Source organism: Sus scrofa, chromosome 13 (assembly GCF_000003025.6).
Source record: "Sus scrofa isolate TJ Tabasco breed Duroc chromosome 13, Sscrofa11.1, whole genome shotgun sequence".
Taxonomy (NCBI): domain Eukaryota; kingdom Metazoa; phylum Chordata; class Mammalia; order Artiodactyla; family Suidae; genus Sus; species Sus scrofa.
The window spans coordinates 157,290,931-157,312,319 of record NC_010455.5 but is presented as its reverse complement, the minus strand read 5'-3'; the positions used below and the strand labels follow the sequence as shown (position 1 = coordinate 157,312,319).

General features: G+C 41.0%; 1 protein-coding gene across 3 annotated transcripts in view; it reads left to right on the top strand.

Moving 5' to 3' along the window:
* The window catches only part of NXPE3 (neurexophilin and PC-esterase domain family member 3), a 39,074-nt gene extending 25,585 nt beyond the window's left edge, over positions 1-13,489 (top strand). For all 3 annotated transcript variants that reach the window (XM_003132693.4, XM_013990160.2, XM_013990159.2), the window contains 2 exons: positions 8,840-9,046; positions 11,762-13,489. In XM_003132693.4, coding sequence (XP_003132741.1) covers positions 8,840-9,046; positions 11,762-12,312 — 758 coding nt within the window. In that variant the 3' untranslated portion in view covers positions 12,313-13,489. The remainder of the gene's footprint in view (positions 1-8,839; positions 9,047-11,761) is intronic.

Below are 21,389 nucleotides of genomic sequence, written 5' to 3'. Positions count from 1 at the left end.
ATTTCAAAACATTGGTATCTAGGAGTTCCTGGTGTGGCTCAGTGGTTAACAAATCTGACTAGTATCCATGAGGATGTGGATTCGATTCCTGACCTCACTCAGTGGGTTAAGGATCCAGTGTTGCCGTGAGCTGTGGTGTAGGTCGCAGAGGCGGCTTGAATATGGCATTGCTGTGGCTCTGGCGTAGGCCGGTGGCTACAGCTACAATTCGACCCCTGGCCTGGGAACCTCCATACACTGTGGGTGTGGCTCTAAAAAGACAAAAAAAGAAAAAAACCAAAAAACCCAAAAAACTAACATTGGCATTCAGTTAAAAACTTTTAAAATATTGTGTGAGCTAAATAATATGGTCCAGCTGTAGGCAGGACAGTGCCAGTTTGTATCTCTGGTCTTCACTGTCATGTGCCACAAGAAATCCCAGTCTTTTCCTAATGAAGAGCTGTATTTCATTTACTTAAACCCAGTGAGTTATTAATTATAGAGGACAGAAATGTAAAACATCCCTATTGTCTGCTTGGCCCTCAACCCCACAGCTGAGATGTCAGTAAACATGGTACCTCCCAGTAGCACTGTACTCTTCACACTTAGGTCTGACACTGCAGGAGGCCCCATCCCACTACTGCATCTGTCCTTCTCTTCCACAGCCCTGGTTGTCTGACTTGCCCACCTTGTAATGTCTCTGACTGGCCAGTGGGATGGTCAGTAGGAGGAGGTTCAGATGATTCACTTGCACCTGACATGTCTTGGGGTTCAGCCAGGAAGGGGTTGTGGGTTTGTGATATACTCTTCTGTTGAGAGAGAAGATTCAGTAACTTGTGAGGCTTTTGATGGATTTTTAGAGGAAAAGAGCAACCATGAATCAGTAGGAACAGAGTAGCCTGGTTTTGAGAAAACCATCTCGGGACAGGTAGATAATTGGAAAGAAAATAGAAGGGAAATTGCTTTATTTAATGTCAAAGAACTCCCAGCTATGGAGTTCCTGTTGTGGTGTAGAGGAAACCAATCCGATTAGTATCCATGAGGATGTGGGTTCAATCCCTGGCTTGGCTTAGTGGGTGGGGGATCTGGTGTGGCTGTGAGCTGAGGTGTAGGTCCCAAACTTGGCTTGGGTCCCGCATTGCTGTGGCTGTGGTGTGGGTTGGCAGTTGTAGCTCAGATTCGACCCCTAGACTGAGGGCTTACATATGCTGCAGGTGTGGCCCTAAAAAGCAAAAAAAAAAAAAAAAAAAAAAAAAAGTCCAGCTTGGGGGAACTTCAAGAAGTTCACCTTAGTGACCAGCAGGGGGCACTTAAAGATCGTAAACGAAGGGCTCACGTTGTTCCTTCCATTCCTTCTTCCCTGTCTCCCTTCATTCCTTTTCCTCTTTTAAAAATGTTTTGTTCTCAGATAATTTTAGATTTAAGAGTTGTGAAACTATAGTACAAAGTTCCTGTATAGCTTTCACCCAACTTCCCCTAATGTTTGACATCTTAAGAAATCACAGAAACTTATCAAACCTAAGAATTTAACGTTAGTACAATATGATGATCTAAACTGCAGAGTTTTTTTGGATTGCATCAGTTTTTCCACTCATGTCCTTTCTTTGTTCCAGGATCCAGTGCAGATCTCACTTTGCATTTAATTGCACATTTCTTTTTATTTATTTATTTATTTATTTATTTAGTCTTTTTAGGGCCACACCCGTGGCATATGGAGGTTCCCTTCCAGGCTGGGGTCAGATCAGAGCTATAGCTGCTGGCCTATACCACAGCCACAGCCATGCGGGATCCTAGCTGCGTCTGTGACCTATAGCCACAACTCATGGCAATGCCAGATCCTTAACCTACTGAGCAAGGCCAGAGATTGAACCTGCGTCCCTGTGGATGATAGTCAGATCCGTTTCTGCTGAGCCAGGATGGGAACTCCCAAGTTGCTCATTTCTTCAATCTTCCTTCTGTGACAGATCCCCTGGCTCTTGTTCTATCTTTTTGATACTTTTGAAGAGCATTGGTCAGTTGTTTTTTTAGAATCTTTCTAGATTTGGGTTTGTCTAATGTTTTCTTTTGATTGAAATGAGGTTATGCAGTTTGGGAAAGACTAGGACAAAAATGATGTTGTGTGTCAGTTTATATTAGTAATGATGTTAACCTTGATCACTTGGTTAAAGAAGTGGTGTCTGCCTGGGTTTTCCACTCTATATTTACTCAGTGTTCTGGGGAGATACTTTGAGACTGTGGTAGGCTGAATAATGTCCCCTAAAGACATCCAGATCCTAATCCCTCACATTTGTGACTGTTACCTTATACGGCAAAAGAAACTTTGCATACATGATTAGCTTAATGGTTTTGAGATGAGGAGAGATTATCTGAGTGGGCCGTAGATACAATCATAAGTGTTCTTTTAAGAAGGAGGCAGAGGGAAAGTTCATAAGAAGACAGAAGGCCATGTAAAGATAGAAACAGAGATTTGAAGATGCTGTGATCCTGTCTTTAGAAGTGAAGAAGGGGGCCATGAGTCAAAGAATACAACTCTAGAAAACATGTCTTTCTGTTTCAGCTAGAAATGTGGAACTGAATCCATACTAGATCCTTCAGCTAGAGCATGGCTCTGCCGACACCTTGGTTTTGGCCCAGTGATACTCATTTTGGACTTCTGGCTTTCAGAACTATAAAATAACAAATTTGTATTGTTTTAAGCTACTAAATTTGTGGTAATTTGTTACAGCAGCTGCAGGAAACTAATACAGAGTCTATGTAGCATTCTGTTTCTGCTTCAACTCTCAACTGCTGACTTGAGCATCATGCCTAGAACTCCCTGCAGCAGTTATTTCTGTGGTGTTCTAATGGTGCTTGCTCTCTCCCTCTCATTCCTAATACCTTTGTTACTTGGAATTTTTCTGTAAGGAAGAGTTGTTCCTTCTTTACCATTTATTTAATTTTATCAATATAGACCCATGACTCTTTCATTCTTTTTTTTTTTTTTTCCTTTTTTTTTTAAAATTATTTTCCCACTGTACAGCAAGGGGGTCAGGTCATCCTTAGATGTATACATTGCAGTTACAGTTTTTTCCCCCATCTTTCATTCTTTGAGTTATAATTCAATTCAGTTGTTGTTCCAACTGTTCCAGTTTGGCTTCTGGGCGCTTTTGACATGCTTTCATCATTTTAATTAATTAACTCATTTTTTTGAGCACTTCCTTCCTTTCTGACACCACAAGATATGTCAGGCCCATCTTATATTTTCTTTGTTCAGGTCTTGGAAAAGTTCATAGTCTTTCAACTTTTATTATTTCACTTATAAATCTTATATTTTGAAGGTTTTATTTTTCCTATGATATTGCATTACTTATATATTAGTTAATTGATTTTCCTACAAGGTAAAATTGTTCTAAGATGCATATTTAGATCCTGGTGGATTGCTTAAGATTGCTACCCATTGTATGGGTATGATTCCAGTCAAAAGCAAAGAAACACTGCTTTTGATTAGAGTAGACTAGCTCATCACTGGCAAGCATCTGGTCTCTGACAGGCTTTCCCAGTGTCAGAATTACTGCCCAAGTTTTCATAAGCACCTCCATGGCAGTCCTCGCACAATTAGCCTGATGTCTTGATAGCTTCTAACATCAGCAGCTAAACCAGAGTTCATGTTTTGGGGGGAGCTTACTGAAAGTTTAGGATAGGACTAGATCTAATAGCAATAGACTACCAACATCTTTATAGCTTTTTACTGTTTTTCTCTATTGAACCCTATCTTATGTGCAATAGAGCACACAGATCATAAGCATATATTTAGTACGATGGAGTTTTATATCTGTACATAGCTTTGTAGCTTTGTAGGCCGGATTCTAAGGTTACTCCCAGTGATCCATGTCCTTATATAAACCCTTTCCTTCAATTATATGACAAAGCTGACTTTGAAGAAAGAGATTATTCTGTGTTGATTTGACCTAGTCACATAAGCCCAGGACATAATCACAGGGCCCAGATTCTTTCAAAAGAAAGACATTGAAAGAAAGTGTGAGAAAGATTCCACATGACGGAGATTCTTTGTTGCTGGCCTGAAAGATGCAGGAGGCCATGGGGTGAGGAAGGTAGGCAGCTTCTAGGAGCTGAGAGGCATTCCCTGGCTGTCGACCAGCAGGGAAATGAGAAACTCAGTCCTATAACTACAAGGAGCTGAATTTAGCTAATGAATGAGCTTGGAAGCAGATGCCTCTCCAGAGCTTTCAGGAAAGAACACAGCTCTGCTGACATCTGGTGAGATCCTGAGCACAGTCCCCAGCTATACCACACCCCAGACTCCCGACCTACAGAACTATGGGAAGATAAACGTCCTTTATTTTTAAACCATTAGGTTTGTGGTGGTTTTTGACACAGCAGTAGGAAACTAATAAGTTAACTATCACCCAGATCAAGATGTATAATATTTAGAGTACATAGAATATTTCTAGTCTTCAAGTATGGCCCCTTACTGTAAGTTAAAAATGTGCGTCCACACTATTACAGTATTGAATTTTCATAGCAACCCTTCATAATGGCTAGTAGTTTACCCATTTTATAGATAATGAAACCAAGGTCTAGGTCCAGTGAACTTAAAAGAGCAAAGGACTCATATCCTACACATAACACTCACACTCTGTGACCTGCTTTCTTCACCTTTGTAAGATATTTGGATTAGCTATTCTCTAGGCCCCTTTCAATATTCTCTTATTTGATAGCTATTTCTTTTTTTTTTTTTTTTTTTTTTTTTCTATTTCTTTGGGCCGCTCCCGCGGCACATGGAGGTTCCCAGGCTAGGGGTCGAATCGGAGCTGTAGCCACCAGCCTACGCCACAGCCACAGCAACGCGGGATCCGAGCCGCGTCTGCAACCTACACCACAGCTCACGGCAACGCCGGATCGTCAACCCACTGAGCAAGGGCAGGGACCGAACCCGCAACCTCATGGTTCCTAGTCGGATTCGTTAACCACTGCGCCACTACGGGAACTCCTGATAGCTATTTCTACCTTCTATAGCACTTTTAGCTTTCCTCTGTAAAATGCTTAGCTTTGAGGGAAATGAAATTTAAAGAACATGAGCTCCTGTTGTGGCTCAGTGGAAACAAACCTGCCTAGCATCCATGAGGATGCATGTTTGATCCCTGGCCTTGCTCAGTGGGTTAAGGATCTGGCGTTGCCATGAGCTGTGGTATAGGTTGCAGATGTGGTTTGGATCTGGTGTTGCTGTGGCTGTGGTGTAGGCCAGCCCCTGCAGCACTGATTTGACCCCTAGCCTGGGAACCTCCATATGCCATGTAGGCGGCCCTAAAAAAGGGCAAATAAAATAAAATAGAAAGAACAAAATCAAACCCCCCAATTTTTCTTTTTTGGCTGGGCCCACAACATGTAGAAGTTCTGAGGCCAGGGATTGAACCTGAGCCATTGCAATGACAACACCAGATCCTTAACCTGCTGTGCCAGCAGGGTAACTCCTAAGTCCCCAAGGTTTTCTAGAGAGAATTCAAGGGTAAACTCAAACTGCAGCCACTATAATTGTGGTGTGGCACGTGAGAGGGCATGCCCAGACAGTGCAGTGTACTGGCCCCATTCCTGTCTCCCGAGGGTGGCACCCAGGCATTCCTGTGCTCGCCTTCCCTGGTCAGGCAGTTGTCTGCCGCAGTTGTCTTTCTCCATCTTGTCTTTCTTTCCCCTCATGAACCATGTCCTCCCCTTTGAGCTGCTTTTTACTGTTCTTTCTTCTCCACCTAATTCCGTGCCAGAAAATTAAGGGACCTGTGTTCGCACATGTGCACACACCTCCCACCCTTAATTCACATGGTGTCCTCACCTGGCTCTTTCTAGATCACTTAGGGAAACTTATCTCTGCCTTTTCTCTCTCATTTTGTTCCATGTGTGGTCCAGATAGCCCTCATTATGGCTGGTGGATGACATGGGATGATGTTCTTTGGAGGAAAATGTAAGCTGCGGGCTTTTATTTATTTTGCTTTTTAGGGCCAAACCCATGGCATATGGAAGTTCCCAGGATAGGGGTTGAATCAGAGCTACAGCTGCCAGCCTATGCCACAGCCACAGCCTACGCCACAGCCACGCAGATCTGAGCTGTGTCTGTGACCTACACCACAGCTCAAGGCAACGCCAGATCCTTAACCCACTGAGCAAGACCAGGAATCAAACCCACGTCCTCATGGATACTAGTTGGATTCCTTTCCCCTGAGCCACGATGGGAACTCCCAGCTGCGGGCTTTTAAAGAGAAGCCAGAACATTTTAGAGAAGCAGGGGCCTTACTTACAAATAATCAAAACTGTCCCTCCTGATTTTGCATAAAAATCTTGATATCTGCTCTTACAACCACCTCTGTAAACTTCCTTCACCATCAGTGTTCAAGATAACCATAAAACTGAGTAATGACTCATTTTTGTTTTTAATTATTTTTATTCCACATGTAAGTTAAGGGTTATATAATGGATTTAAGGGGCTTTCATATCTCAAGTATCTTACGTGAAAATGTATTCTGAGTTCCAAGAAACAATGACTTTCTAAACAACCTCAGACTGCTTAAAAATCCTAGTAATCAGAGAATGTTTTCTCCCAGTTGACCATAAGAGGGCAATGTAGGTACACATATTTCACTTTAAAACTATGCTATTATCTAACGTTGCCTGTTTAAAGAATTAATGTCAGGTTCAGTAATTGATTTGCTTTGCTTGACTTAACTCTGGTAGTAAATACAATTAACATTTGAATGGAAATGGTAATTGTTTCCTGTGTTATATACATGTTTCTTTATAATACTTATTTAGCACGGAATAGTTGAGTCTTAACTGTGGTAAAAATTATAACTTCAAAATCACTTTTAATTCCCATTCCAGTAAATGTTTTCTTTGGGCTGCAGGTGTGTGCTCTGTGGCCTTGATGTGCTGATATAATGAGCTTCGGGCAAGGTGTGATGACATGGTAAAACCACACTTGGTCACATGTTGAGAAATTGTTTTTGAATAAGCCAAACAAATGCTTACTCTAACCCCCCTCCCATTTTTCTTTGATAAATTTTGATTAAATGCCATAAAAGCTCTCAAAATGCTGTTTACTTTTCAGTTTAGACCCCAAATCTGCAAAGAACTAGCAGATACCTATGAAAAAAACATTAAATATGCACTGTCTGTCAAATAGGGGATCGTCTTTGAAGGGAGTACAACCGAAATAATTTTGACTAATACAGATAATATCAAGAAGTCAAAGAAGTTGAAAATAGTCACAAATAGGAGACTCAGTTAAATTTAAATTTCTGAGTCATGACCTTTTGGATTTTGTGAGCCACGCGGGAAGTCCAAGAGCTTTTGGATTTTGAATTGTAGTTTAACAGGTGAGACTATAGAATTACTGGATTATGATCAAGGCTTGAACCTTGGGGTGTGTAAGGAAGTGACATAAAATGACTGGTGGTTTCTTGAAGACTGTAGATTTGAATAAGTGTTAGAAATGAATAAATGTACACTTTCAGGAAAAAAGCCAAAAAGAGAATGGTCAGTCTCTACAAGCACCTCTTTTTGAGAGGCGATGTAGCCTAGTGATTGAGAGCGTGGGCTGGGGGCTCACCTGCATGGATTAGATCCTGGCTTTACCACCTACCAGCTCTAGGGCTGAGGACCAGTTCCTTAACTATTTTGAAAGGTAGGAATAATAATAGGACCTACCTTAAAGGGTTATCATGAGCATCATATGAGATGATATATTTAATTGCTCAGAACAGTGTCTGGTACACAGTAACTTGCGAGAAATATTAGGCATCCCTGTTTGGTGTGAAGCATGTAAAGCGTGCTGTTTTCTCAGTGGCATTTTCTGAGGGAGGTGTTGGGGCAGAAGGGCGTTGACTCTCCCTCTGGAAAGGTGTCCTGGGCTTGTGTTATCCTGTGTAGCTAGGCTACAAGCATGAGTACACACTGCTGGTGCAATTTTAATATCGTTTATTGTGCATAACGACTTTTAAACCTTTTGTGTTATGGGGAGTAATTCTTTAGACTGTATGTCATTGGTTTGTTTTCTGTAGTTAGTGGTGGTTTTATGAGTTACTATTTGACTGGAGGATCCATGGGTTGAAACTTTCTGTTTAAGGTTGAAACACAGTAAACTAATATTACTATGTTTATGTAAAGCATGAATTTAAGTTCTTACTTACCTCATAGGCATTTGGATGAGAAGCTTTTCTCCTGTTCTGAGATAATGCTGGACAATGCTTAGATCTGCATATTTCCTTGGTTTTTGCCTGCCTTTATCTTTGGCTTTGATTAAAACATGCATAATTAGAGGGAATGCTCAACGTCCCCTTTTCCCCTTCTATCCACAAACACCCTCACACCCATTTCAGATCTTCCTATTTTTGTGCAAAGGAGAACTTTTTGTGGGAGGGGGAAAGTCTGGGATTTCTTTGAGATATGATGGCAGTAAATATTACCCATAGCCAACAGGCTAACAAACATAGGGACATAATTGTGTTTCTTAGAATGTTTGTATATAAGTATGTATGTATGTATGTATGTATGTATGTATGTATTTAGTCTTTTGTCTATTTAGGGCCACACCCGAGGCATGTGGAAATTCCCAGGACAGGGGTTGACTCAGAGCTGTAGCCATATAGCCATAGCAATTAGGGATCCCAGCCGCGTCTGCAACCTACACCCCAGCTCACGGCAACGCTAGATCCTTAACCCACCGAGCAAGGCCAGGGATCAAACCTGCCTTCTCATGGATACTAGTCAGGTTTGTTAACCACTGAGCCACGATGGGAACTCCTCTTGGAATGTTTTAAATATATGGTTTGTGGGAGGAGAATTTCAGAATATCTTTTTTTTTCCCCTCCAGAAATGAACAGCCTAGAACTATCTCAAGGCTTAGGAACTTTTCCTTCTGGGTATTATTATAAAGATCAATGGAGGCCCAGAAAGTTTAAAATGCGCCAGTTTAATGACCCTGACAACATTACAGAATGCTTACAGAGAAAAGTGGTGTATTTATTTGGTGACTCGACAATCAGACAATGGTTTGAATATCTCACTACATTTGTTCCAGGTGAGTACTTTGCTCTTTGTTTCCTAACTCATTCCTATATACACAAAATCAGTTTTGAATAGGCAGACCAGTCCAGTGCCCAAAGAGAGGCATCACATGAGGAGGCAGTTACTTCTCTGCAGGGCCCAAGAGGTATCCTAAGCCTGGAGAGATGAGTGAGAGTTTCTCATCAGTGGTGGGGTTGTGATGCATTGATGAAAGCTCTGGGTGCTCGTTGGAGTTCATACTGCTGATTAGCTGTGTGACCCTGGACAAATCATCTACTTCTCAGGACTTCATTTCTCCAAGTGTGAGCTGAGGCAGCTGGATGTTGTCACCTCAGAGGTGTCTGTCATTTTTGACATTCTGGGCTGCGAAATAGAAGTGAATGTTTCCAGTTGTCTTTTTCTAGTTCTGTTTGGTCCAACTCCAAGGTTACAATAGATTTAGCTGGAAGGAGGCAGCCAAATGGTAGTCTGTTTTAAAACACCCTTGCAGCGGATGGAGCCATCCTTGGTCGTAGGCCCTGAGATGGACCTGGCCCCTGCTGGGGGAGTCGGGTCAGTCCTAGCCTTCTTAGCTTCCTGGTCTCACTGCTGGGCTCTGGGGTAGCTCTTCAGATTCAGATAAAATCCCCGCTCATGGCAGGCCCATCTCTCATTCCATGATCCCAGAAGGACTGTGGGTGGGGTGAGGGGTGGCGGTGGATCCAGGGCAACAGAACTGTTGACCCTGACCAGAGCGGAAGAGCTGATGAATAGCTCTGTGGGAATGGTTTTTGATGGCTTTCATAAAGCAAATTCCCACAGTTTAAGTTGTTGTGTGTGATGTTTTTCTTTTTGCTCTTTTATTACATCAATTTAATTTCAAGTTTAATTTTTAGGAGGAAAGGAGGAAGTAGATATGACCTCCTAAAGGTAGAATGTTAATTCCATTTTTGTTTGGCTTGTTTTTTTTTAATTTTAGTTTTTTATTTTTTAGGGCCACACCCTCAGCATATGGAAGTTCCCAGGCTGGGGGTTGAATTGGAGCTGCAGCTGCCAGCTTACACCACAGCCACAGCAACACTGAGCAGCGTCTGTGACCTATACCACAGCTCACGGCAATGAGTGCCAGATCCTTAACTCACTGAGCAGGGCCAGGAATTGAACCTGCCTCCTTATGGTACTAGTCTGGTTCATTACCACTGAGTCACAAACGGAACCCCTTGTAGTTGCTTGACTCCCAAATTCTAATGATGTAGCTCCGTATTTCCTTTCATAGCAGTGATCACATTGAGTGTCTTCATCATTTTCCACCATAGCCTTTTCAGACAGATTTTCACCTGTAAAGCCTTGTATCAGTGCTTGATCTTCTTTTTTTTTTCCTTTTTAAAAAATGAAAGTATAGTTGATTTACAGTGTTGTGCATATTTCTGCCACACAGCAAAGTGACCCAGTCATATATGTATATATACACTCTTTTTCTCATATCATATCCAATCCTGTTCTATCCCAAGAGATTGGACACAGTTTCTTGTACTATGCTATAGGACTTCATTACCCATGCATTCTAAATAAATAGTTTGCATCTACTAGCCCCAGACTCCCAGTTGGTGCTTCATCTTAATCAAAAGAAAGATTGGTGGGTTGGGCTTTTATTCAGTTAAGTGGGGCCAAATGCTAAGTAGTAATGAAATGAACTACATATGAGAATCTGGAAGAGGAGCCTGGGACTGAATGGAGAAAAAACAAAACCTTAACTTGAACCCTTAAGAGTAAATAAGATGGGACAGTTATAGTTTGATATTACTTCGTTAGAAATGACTATCACTCCTTGAGAGATGAGTGCTGTGGCTTACCCATCTGAGCATTGCTGGCTTAGAGCACAATGGTACTGGCACTGAATAGGTGCTCAGGAGATGTTAATTTATTGAGTTGCCGAAAGTTACTTAATCTGGTCTGTATAAGGCAATAGAGGAATATTTAGGGATATCAAACACACCCTCTTTCCTCATGGGGTGAATGTTGAGTGAAGAATTGTATAGCTTTTTTTAGGAATAGTAAGGGGGAATAAGTTACTATTTCTTGGGATCTTCAGAAGATCTCAGAGGAGCTAGATTTAGAAACACAACTTAGATAAAGGGGACAAAGAGAAGGGAATTCTGACTTGTGCTGCTGTCTTTGGTAGGACGGAGAGAGAAGTTCTTTAAGACATTAACATGGATGTCCATCTATAAGGTGAAATTAAAGTAAAAAGAAACAGGGTTGCTTTTTTTTTTGCTTATTGTAAAAAGAGGTGTTTGATTACTATTATGTGTTTGTAAAAAAGTAGAAGTTATAGTTCTTGTTCTGGAAGAAATAATATTTGTTAGAACAAAAATGTGTAAATGCTGAATTGCTGTGTAGATATTCAACAGTCAGTGCAAACGGAAAGATTTCTTGGCCCAAAAGAGGTAAAGAAGTTATTTTGCTTCTGAGGTATTGGCATAGGTCTAGAATCTATTGCTGATGATGTTACTTGTAATGTCACGCTTATGGAATGATTGAAATAATAAATATGTTAGAATAAAGGTCCATTCAAGCCAAGGGAGCCAAGGTGAAGTGAAGTAGGTATTTCCTTTACATTTATATTACACCTTTTTGTTGTTGAACTTTTATTTTAAAAATTGTCCTTTGAAGCCACTAACTAAAGAATAATCAAAATATATCACTTGCTTTTAAACATTGTTATGAATCTGAGTTTTCCTTATTTCAGATTTAGTGGAATTTAACTTGGGTAGTCCCAAGAATGTGGGTCCCTTCCTTGCGGTGGACCAGAAGCACAACATCCTGCTCAAATACCGCTGCCACGGTCCACCCATCCGGTTCACGACTGTCTTTAGCAATGACCTTCGTTATGTGGCCAACGAGCTGAATGGCATCGTAGGAGGGAAGAACACAGTGGTTGCCATCGCTGTATGGTCTCATTTCAGCACCTTCCCCTTGGAAGTGTATATCCGGAGGCTCAGGAACATCCGTCGAGCCGTTGTCCAGCTCCTGGATCGAAGCCCTAAAACCGTGGTGGTCATTCGGACAGCCAATGCCCAGGAGTTGGGACCTGAGGTGAGCCTTTTCAACAGCGACTGGTACAACTTTCAGCTGGACACCATCCTTCGGAAGATGTTCTCAGGAGTTGGAGTATATCTCGTTGATGCCTGGGAGATGACCCTGGCCCACTATCTACCCCACAAGCTGCATCCAGATGAAGTTATTGTGAAGAACCAACTGGACATGTTCCTGTCCTTTGTGTGCCCCTTGGAGACATAGCTTGCCCTGGAGGGGACTGGAGGAATCATATTCAGTGACCTTCTCTATCACCGGCACTACAGGAAGTCTATGGGTGGCCCAATGGAGAGATGGCTTCCATTGATATTGTACAAAATTTTAAAAAGAGCTGGACTTTATATAATGACTTGTAAGGAGCTTAGAAAAAAAATGCAGATTACATTTATATCTACCTATAGGATATTTTTTCCAATCCTGACCTAGCCATGGGAGAACCATTATTAACAGCATCTATACACTTTATTGCCCTTGTAACCAAAGATGCTAATGAGTGTGTCTGAACTAGCTTCTCCTGGGAGGCTATATTACTGTGCTAAAATGTGTGAAACATGTTCTGACCTAAGTGGCAGGGACAAGTTTGGTTGGCAGTGCAGTGTTGTTTGCAGCTTATCTGATAAAGGAAATTAAGCACATCTGCATGAATAGCATAGTTGGTTCATCTTCAGCAGTGTGAATTAATCCTGAGGCTTAAGGTCACCAGCTCCATGTAACTCACTGAAGACTGCTGTGTCTCAGGAGTTTCTCTTGATGATCCACCTTCTTCTGAATTACTTGAAAAGGCCAGTGTCCTTGGTCAGAACTTTCTAATGAGAATATTTACAGTGTCCTGCTTTTATCTAGAAAAGAAGGAAAAGGGAAATATGAAAGCAGTACATATAAAATCTGTGCATTGAATTGATATTTGCATTGGATGACTTACTTATTTGATTTAGCTAAATTTTGCAGGATTATACCTATTCTCAATTAATCATTTTTGGAATTCCTGCTGTGGTGTATTGGATTAAAAATCCAATGGCAGCTGCTTGGGTCACTGCAGAGGCATGGGTTCAATCCCTGGCCCAGTACAGTGGGTTAGGGCCTCCAGTTGTGGCTAGGATTCAATCCCTGGGCTGGGAACTTCCATATGCTGTGGGTGTGGCCATTGAGAAAGCAAAACAGAAAAACCACTTTTGGAACGTGAAAGGGGAAATTTATAAAGGGAAATTTATTTTTGTGTTCTGAAGTTTGAGGGTTTTAAGAATTAACTTTTATGTAAAGAATGCTATTGTTTGTTATAAAGCTGTGGAAATTATTTCCATCAATTTTGAGTGTTTCTTCTTTGGTTGTTATATGATTGCCTACCCATATTAGAAATTAAAATCTAGTTAAAATTAAATTCAGATATTGAAATCTATTACAACTTGATTTGAGCATAAGGTACACACATTCTCTCATGCCTGAAAGTTAAGGTGCTATTCCTGTTGGCTATCTTAAAATAATCGAATTATCAATTTTACTTGACTGTCTTTATCTTCTCCCCACATCCCCTGCCTTTTTTTTTTTTTTTTTTCCTTTAGGGCTGCTCCTGTGGCATATGGAAGTTCCCAGGCTAGGGGTTGAATTGGAGCTACAGCCACCAGCCTACACCACGGCCACAGCAATGCCAGATCTGAGCTGCGTCTGCGACTTACACCACAGCTCATGGCAACACTGGATCCTTTAACCCAGAGTGAGGCCAGAGATCATACTGGCATCCTCATGGGTATTAGTTGGATTCTTAACTGGGCTGAGTCACAGTAGTAACTCCTAGCTTTATCTTATTAATCTTAAATAAGTTTAAATTAATTTGTGGCCATTTAGTAAGTACTCTTTTTTTGAGTCACAGTAGAATCTAGTTTTTATTTATTCCTAAATGGAGATGTGAAGAAACTGGGGAGGTTTTAGATATGTCAATGCTGAAAGCATGAAAAAATAATTCTTAGAAGAATGATCCAAATAATTTGTTTTTACCTTAAAACAGAGAGTCTAAGATCTTCCTTTCCTAACCTTGAGGGCCACCTGCAAGTTTATAAAATAAATAAGTATAATTTTAAATTATGTTCTGATTTGTAGTGGACCAAGGTGTTAAATATGTTAAGGAAGCTTATTTTTATTTTTTGTCTCTTGTCTTTTTAGGGCTGCACCTGTGGCATATGGAGGTTCCCATGCTGGGGATCTAATCGGAGCTGTAGCTGCAGGCCTACACCACAGCCACAGCAACACCAGATCCGAGCTGTGTCTATGACCTTACCACAGCTCACTGCAATGCTGGATCCTCAACCCACTGAGCGAGGCCAGGGATCTAACCTGCAACCTCATGGTTTCTAGTCGGATTCATTTCTGCTGTGCCACGACGGTAACTCCAGGTAGCTTAATTTTGATGGTCTTTAAGCTTTAGAGTATCATTTGGAATATTTGATGAAAATGCAGAATTAGGGGCTCTGCTTTCAGGAATTGTGGAATCAACCTTAATGACAAATGCCCAAGGCTTCTGATGCAAGTGTGGTATTTTACATTTTTGAGAAACACTAAGGGAAGAGGGAAGATGGAACTGAGGAAATATTATTGTTTATTCATTATTTCAGGGGCTTTTTTTCATAGCTTTTAATTCTGATCATGATCTAATAGTCCAGATGATATTTATAGATGAAGAACTGGAGTTTGGATTTGAACTAGATATGTGAGAATCATAGCCCTTTTCAACTGGAACTTTTTGGACTTTGTAAAGAGGTTTTATTTTTTCATGAAAGAACTTATGAGCATTTCTCAAGGATCCCTGAAGGAGGCTGAGTCATGTCTTCTCAGGAGAATTTCAATTTCCACTGCCTCTCCATGACTTTGGAGTGACACTGCTTGTTTGTGCAAATGATTTATTGTGATCTCATCCAATTTCTGTTATTTTTTAAACTTAGTGACTTTATGTCCTAAAGATTTGATGACACAGTTTCTTAAAGTATTCTCATTCACTATGTCCCTCCTAATTTGTCTTTCTACACTCTGGTATGGAAGTTAAAAAAGTTGCCTAAGGGTGGAGTCTGGAACATTACCTAAATCATTCTCAGAACAATTGGATACAATATTTTAATTTCTTCCAAAAAGTTTATTTTAAACCAGTACCTCAGAGTTGTGTATATTAGCATACCAACATAGTTTGTTTTAAATATATATTTTCCATTACAAAGGATATCATAATTTAAAAAAAAACTAAAATCTGGATGAAGAAAATTTATGGATAGAATCCATAATTCTGTCATTTGAATGAAATGAGCATTAGCAACTTGGTTTATTTTCAGGGTTTTTTAAATCACAAATCTGTAATCACAGAGAACATGAAATTTATAACTGTTTTTAAATTTAACATGCAAATACTTTTCTATGTTAGTTTTCTTTTTCTTTTTCTTTTTTTGACTTTATATGGCCACACCCGAGGCATATGGAGGTTCCCAGGTTAGGGGTCTAATTGGAGCTACAACTGCCAGCCTACACCACAGCAACGCAGAATCCAAGCCATGTCTGTGACCTACAGTACAGCTCAGGGCAACTCCAGATCCTTAACCCACTGAGTGAGGCCAGGAATCTAAGCCGCAACCTCATGGTTCCTAGTTGGATTTGTTTCCGCTGTACCATGATGGGAGCTTCTATGTTAGTTTTCTTGATTTGTAAAAGCCTAATAGTTTAGCTGAATAATGTCATTATTTACATAGGTTGGCTATTTAGATCTATAATAAAATCTTAAAATAGTAGTTTGTATATAATTTTATTAGGTTAAAATATGGATTTTTATTTTGGAATGATGGCATTAACTTCTTAGTGCATCTCCTCATATTCTTGACTCAAATGATTGATTTGATGCTACTTGTGAAAGGGAGAATCCTTAATAAGGCCCTTCTATGCAAATTATATTTTATAGAAGAGAAACTTTAGTAGGTGTAAGTTTGGTTTCTAGTATGGTTCTTTTTTTTTTTTTTTGCCTTTTGTCTTTTTAGGGCCACACTCGTGGCATGTTAAGGTTCCCAGGCTGGGGGTCTAATTGGAGCTACAGCTGCTGGCCTACACCACAGTCGCAGCAACACCAGATCTGAGCCTCATCTATGACCTATACCACAGCTCACAGCAATGCTGGATCCTCAACCCACTGAGTGAGGCCAGGGATCGAACCCTCAACCTCATGGTTCCTGGTGGGATTTGTTTCTGCAGAGCCACGATGGGAATTCCTTTAATATGATTCCTTTTTACCATCTAAACAACCATCATTTTATTAAGTACCAATTGACTGATACTGCCCACCTTTGGGTATTAAGTTTCAGATTGATACATCAGGGTGGTTCACAAGAATGTATATTACAAGTCTTTATATCCATGTATTCCATGCCAGAGTTTTCTCTTTCTGGGCCCTGTTAAAAGAAATAACAATTACCCAGGGAGTACTGGGGGAATAAACACCCAAGGGAAACAACACACCCCCTTCCCCGATCTTTTTCTCTTTGGAAGTGAGATCACAGTTGCAGAGTTCTAGGAGCACCTAGGAATTCTGGAATGAGGGGTGATGGAGGTCACATCTTCAACCTTCACCACAGCTCAGGGCAACACTGGATGGATCCTTAAGCCACCAAACAAGGCCAGGGATCTAACCTGCGTCCTCATGGATGCTAGTTGGGTTCGTTAACTGCTGAGCCACGACAGGAACTCCGTATTTTGCTTTTTAATAGTCTTCAGGAAATGAAGTCAGGCTTCTTTTTTAAAAAAGATGTTCTGGTATCTAGATGCCCATTCCTAGTGGAGAACCATACATTTCCTGACTATAAAACTGGATTATAACACTGCCTAGGGAAGGAGGCAGTACAGAGATTACAGAAGAAAGTGTCCCAAAAGGAAAAGAAGCCACAGTGAAACCAAATGTCGTAGAAGAAATCCTCTCAGTATTGTGCAATGGTTCCTTCTCTGTTTAAAATCACCCCCACTCTACCCCACATGAAAGCAATATGACTTGTATGTTGAAGAACCACTGCTTTATGTGTATATTTGTCCTTTGTCAATGAAGGGCCATGGTAGAGATACTACTTTCTGATTGCCATTTTTGAAAAGCTGCGCTGTAGAAAGCACCCCTTTAGTCCCACCCCCACACATTTTGGGGCCATAGAGAAAACGCGAAAGAAAAAGAGACGGCGTGAATCCATAAACACGAGGCAACTCTAATGCCCGGCAGTGAGTTCATTGAGACCTTTTAAAAAGGCATCCCTAGCAAAAACCTTTTTGTTCATAGACTGGCTTCTGATTCCTCTGCTGGGTTCCAGTCCGGGTCTTGGAGCCAGCCATTGAGGGGAATGTCCGGGACTCCGGTCGGTACCTTTTTGGCCTGGGAATTTCCAGGGTGCAGAAAAAAAAGTCCACGAACCTAGTCCTCTCTGCTCCCTTCACGCCTCCTCCCTCCTCCTCTGTGCCCACGCAGCCCCTTTCGAATGAGAGCTCGACCTTATTCTGTATCTTAGAAAACGGGTCCTTAGCTTCCCCCGCCCTTATCCTCTTTAGAGGGGTGAACAGAAAGCGATCCCTATAAAGGGGGACGTGGAGAGGGGCTGGCTTCTCTTGCCACGAGGGCAGACACTGGGTTCTTAGAGAAAAAGGCTGCTTAACTGCTGCTGCTTATCATGTAACCTCAAAAGGAAACTGATCATTTTTCTCATGCTCTCACGTACTTGGGTTATTATCGCTGATTACAGCTGGAAACAGTTGATTTGCCTTTACGTATCTGTATGATTTGACTCTTCAAACACAAAGGTATATTTTTATTATTTGATATTTAGTATGAAAAAGTTTCGTAAATGTTAAGCTTTTTTTCCTTTCTTTTCACGTATTTAGATGCCTTAATTTGGAGTCACTTTTTGATATTTGGGTGATCATTCTTGTTTGGGGGCAAAATATTAGGGGGCAGTTTTGGGGGGAGGGAAAACTCAGGATGTTTTTATAGTTTGGTAATGGCTATGAATCATGTATGTTTGCTGTGAAGGCCCAGGAAAGACTAAGATGCTGGGGACAGGCTGGGTGATGAAAGTATCCTAAATCTAATGTAAAAACTTACATTTAACCAGGAAAGTAGATCTGTGATACTGCTAGGCAGAAATCTCCCAAGAGGTTCGAGTATGTGTTTAGAGATATACTTTCTTAACAAGGGTAGTCATAGAACTATATCTTTATGGAAAAATATATCCAAGTAGATCAAAATGTTGTACAGCATGTAATTCTTGTATATTACGTCTTAAAATTAAAGACAGTATTAAAAGACCATTTTATGAATGAAGGAAGCCTTGAAATTTGATAACTTGGCTGGACCCCTAGATCTATTACAGTCTGGGATTTTGTGTTAATAAAAGGGCCTTTCTAGGTAGAATGGTTGAGACTCTCTCCATGAGGATTAGTGAACTTGCTGTCATGGGGTGTGGGGGTATCTCAGAGGATGACATTTATTATGTAAGTTTTAAGTACTTGGTAATATGTATCCCCACACTTAATATCAGGCATCTAAAGAAACACATTATCTGGCCAGGTGGAATTTTTTTTTTTCCTTTCTTAGTAGGTTGTTTACACAATAAAAGGAGATAACATTTTCCAAGGCCTATTGACTACCCTCAACAATTCCCACTGGAGGAGGGATCAGCCACACAGATCATCTGAACATGCAGCTACCCTTAAAGTCTTTTTGACTTCAGAATACAATGTATGATCCACACCCATTTCTATTATCAGATGATTTTGCTTTGACTAAAGACACAGGTGGGTAGGGTGCAAGTGCTTTAGAGACAGTCTGGGATGAGTTAGCACCAGAAATTGGTGCACAACAAATGTTAAATGTTTGGCACTTTCCTTCCCAGCATGGAGGTGGTGACCATGCTTGGCACAATTGAGTTGTCCAGCTGTAGACTTTGTCCTGAAGGAAGTCTAAAAGCAAAAGAAGCCCTCTCAGAAGGTGAAGAGCTATAGAGAGCACTATACAGACAGAAGATTTTCTGATTTTTTCTGAGACCCGCAATGAGTTGCTCCTGAGAAAACCATTTCCCTTTGGCTTTCAGCTGACTTTCATCTGGTGGCCTCTTGATTTCCCCCACCAGGTTAACAGGAAGATCAGGAGGCTGACCTCACCTTTTGACTTTCTTGGCCTGATGTTGAACTTCTAATGGTGAGAAAGGTGGACATTCCTAATTCCAGATACTACCTGGCCCTTCCCTGATGTAGTCAAAATGGGCAGTGGGATGTTTTCTAAAATGTCTGTGATTCTTGGATCTATTAGTTGATTTCTAAAATTGCCTCAAGGTTACTATGAATTTTACTTTATAGACATTTTATTGTGATGTCTTGTGAACTAAGATTTTTTTTGGTGGTTTAGCATCTTTTGAACCAATTTGAATTTCCACTATTTTCCATGAGAGGAGGACAGATGAAAACATCTAAGAGGGGAATTCAGGTCTCTGCTGACTGGCAGTTTCAGGGTTATGTAATCTTTAACAGACTCAGCGTCATGCCCCCTACAGTTTTGGTGAAGCCCTGTCATTAAAGCTACCATACATGCTTTCTGATTAAAGCACTTCCTGTTCCTTTAATTTGAGACTGTGAGGTAAAACACTTTCCTTCCAAACCTAGCGGGTGAAAATATTTTACTGCTCTTTCAGGGAGTTAATGGTTAGGGCATTAACATTAAACCCTTGTTTTGGGAGATGACAAGCAAGATCTCATTCAGCCCTCATAATGGCATTGGAGGTAGGCATAATTAGCTTTATAGGTGAGGAAGTTGAGGCTCAGAGGAATTAAGCAATTGGCTAATGGTCCCCCAGATAGTAAGTGGCAGAGCTTGGATCTGAATCTGAGGGGGCTTGTCTCCATAGCTGGTGTCCTGGCCACCAGGCCCCTGGGGTATTAGCAGAGGTACAATGGGGAGAGGTCAACATCTTTCCAGGGCTCTGATTTCCTTCGCTCACACCCAGCTACCATATACTCCCTATTGTGCTTTCACTGGTTGTTGGTTTGGTAACTGATAACCACCATAACCCTTCCTATTTTAAGAAGACCATAGGAAGATCTTTCAGACCCCAAAGAGTGAAGCTATGTGGTGAAATTGATGGGGGAGGGTTGGGCTAGTGTTTGGGGAAGGCAGCCTCTTACTTATTGAGCCATTTTGGGACACAACAGCTAGGATCATAAGGAGGATCCTGCTGCTTGTTCACGTTGCTCCACTTAGGATATTTCTTTCCGTGCTCAAAACTAAGGCTTGGAAGAGCACTCTGGTCACACCTCTGGTGATGGGGCCTCTGCTCCTGTTCCTGGGGAGAGGAGCCAAGGACACCTGGCAAACCCATCCACCTGCTCTCCTCCATCCCTGCCATTGCGGGGTGAGTTGTCCACCTGGACTAACTTCTTTTGAGAGTGTGGCCCCCAGGATAGAAATGCGCAAGTTTTGTTTCTGGTGATTTTTTAAAAAAATTGTATGATTTTCTGTAGTTTACATTTCCTATAGGCTCTGTAGAATAGAACGCATGGAGTAATAAATCTACTTGGATAGTTAAAAAATAAAATCCTCTGATGAATTAAGGAAGAATTTTGATATTTGTCTTTTAAGGCAGTGTTCCTTAAACTTTAATATGAAGAAGAGTTACGTGGAGATCTCACTTAACTACAGATTCTGTTTCAGTGGGTCTGGGGTGGAAATGATTCTGCATTTTTAAAAAACTTCCATGTGATGCTGATCTTGCTGGTACAAGGTCCACACTCTGAGTAGAAAAATTATAAGGCTCCATAAATTCCAGGTAGTAAGAAAAATTATGGAGTTTCCCTCTAAAATCTGCATTTTTTACCATGTAGGAAAATAAAATCTGTCATAGTTCTATTAAGCAATAATGGTAATGCTACATTCTCTATACATGATACCAAATATCTGAATTAAATTTTTCAAAATTCTGTTCACCAGTTGGATGTTGTATCATCTATACAGTGACAATTTTTAGATATTTGGAGACACTGAAAATTTCTCATTTTTTGTTCAGATGTTTAGTAGTGTGCAGATACTTTTAATATTGGTGATGACTTTTTTTTTTTTTTTTTTTTTTTTGTCTTTTTATGGCCACACGTGGGGCATGTGGAAGTTCCCAGGCTAGGGGTCAAATCAGCTGCAGCTGCTGGCCTATGCCATAGCCACAGCAACACCAGATCTGAGCTGCCTCTGCGACCTATACCCCAGCTCATGGCAACGCCGATCCTTAACCCACTGAGCG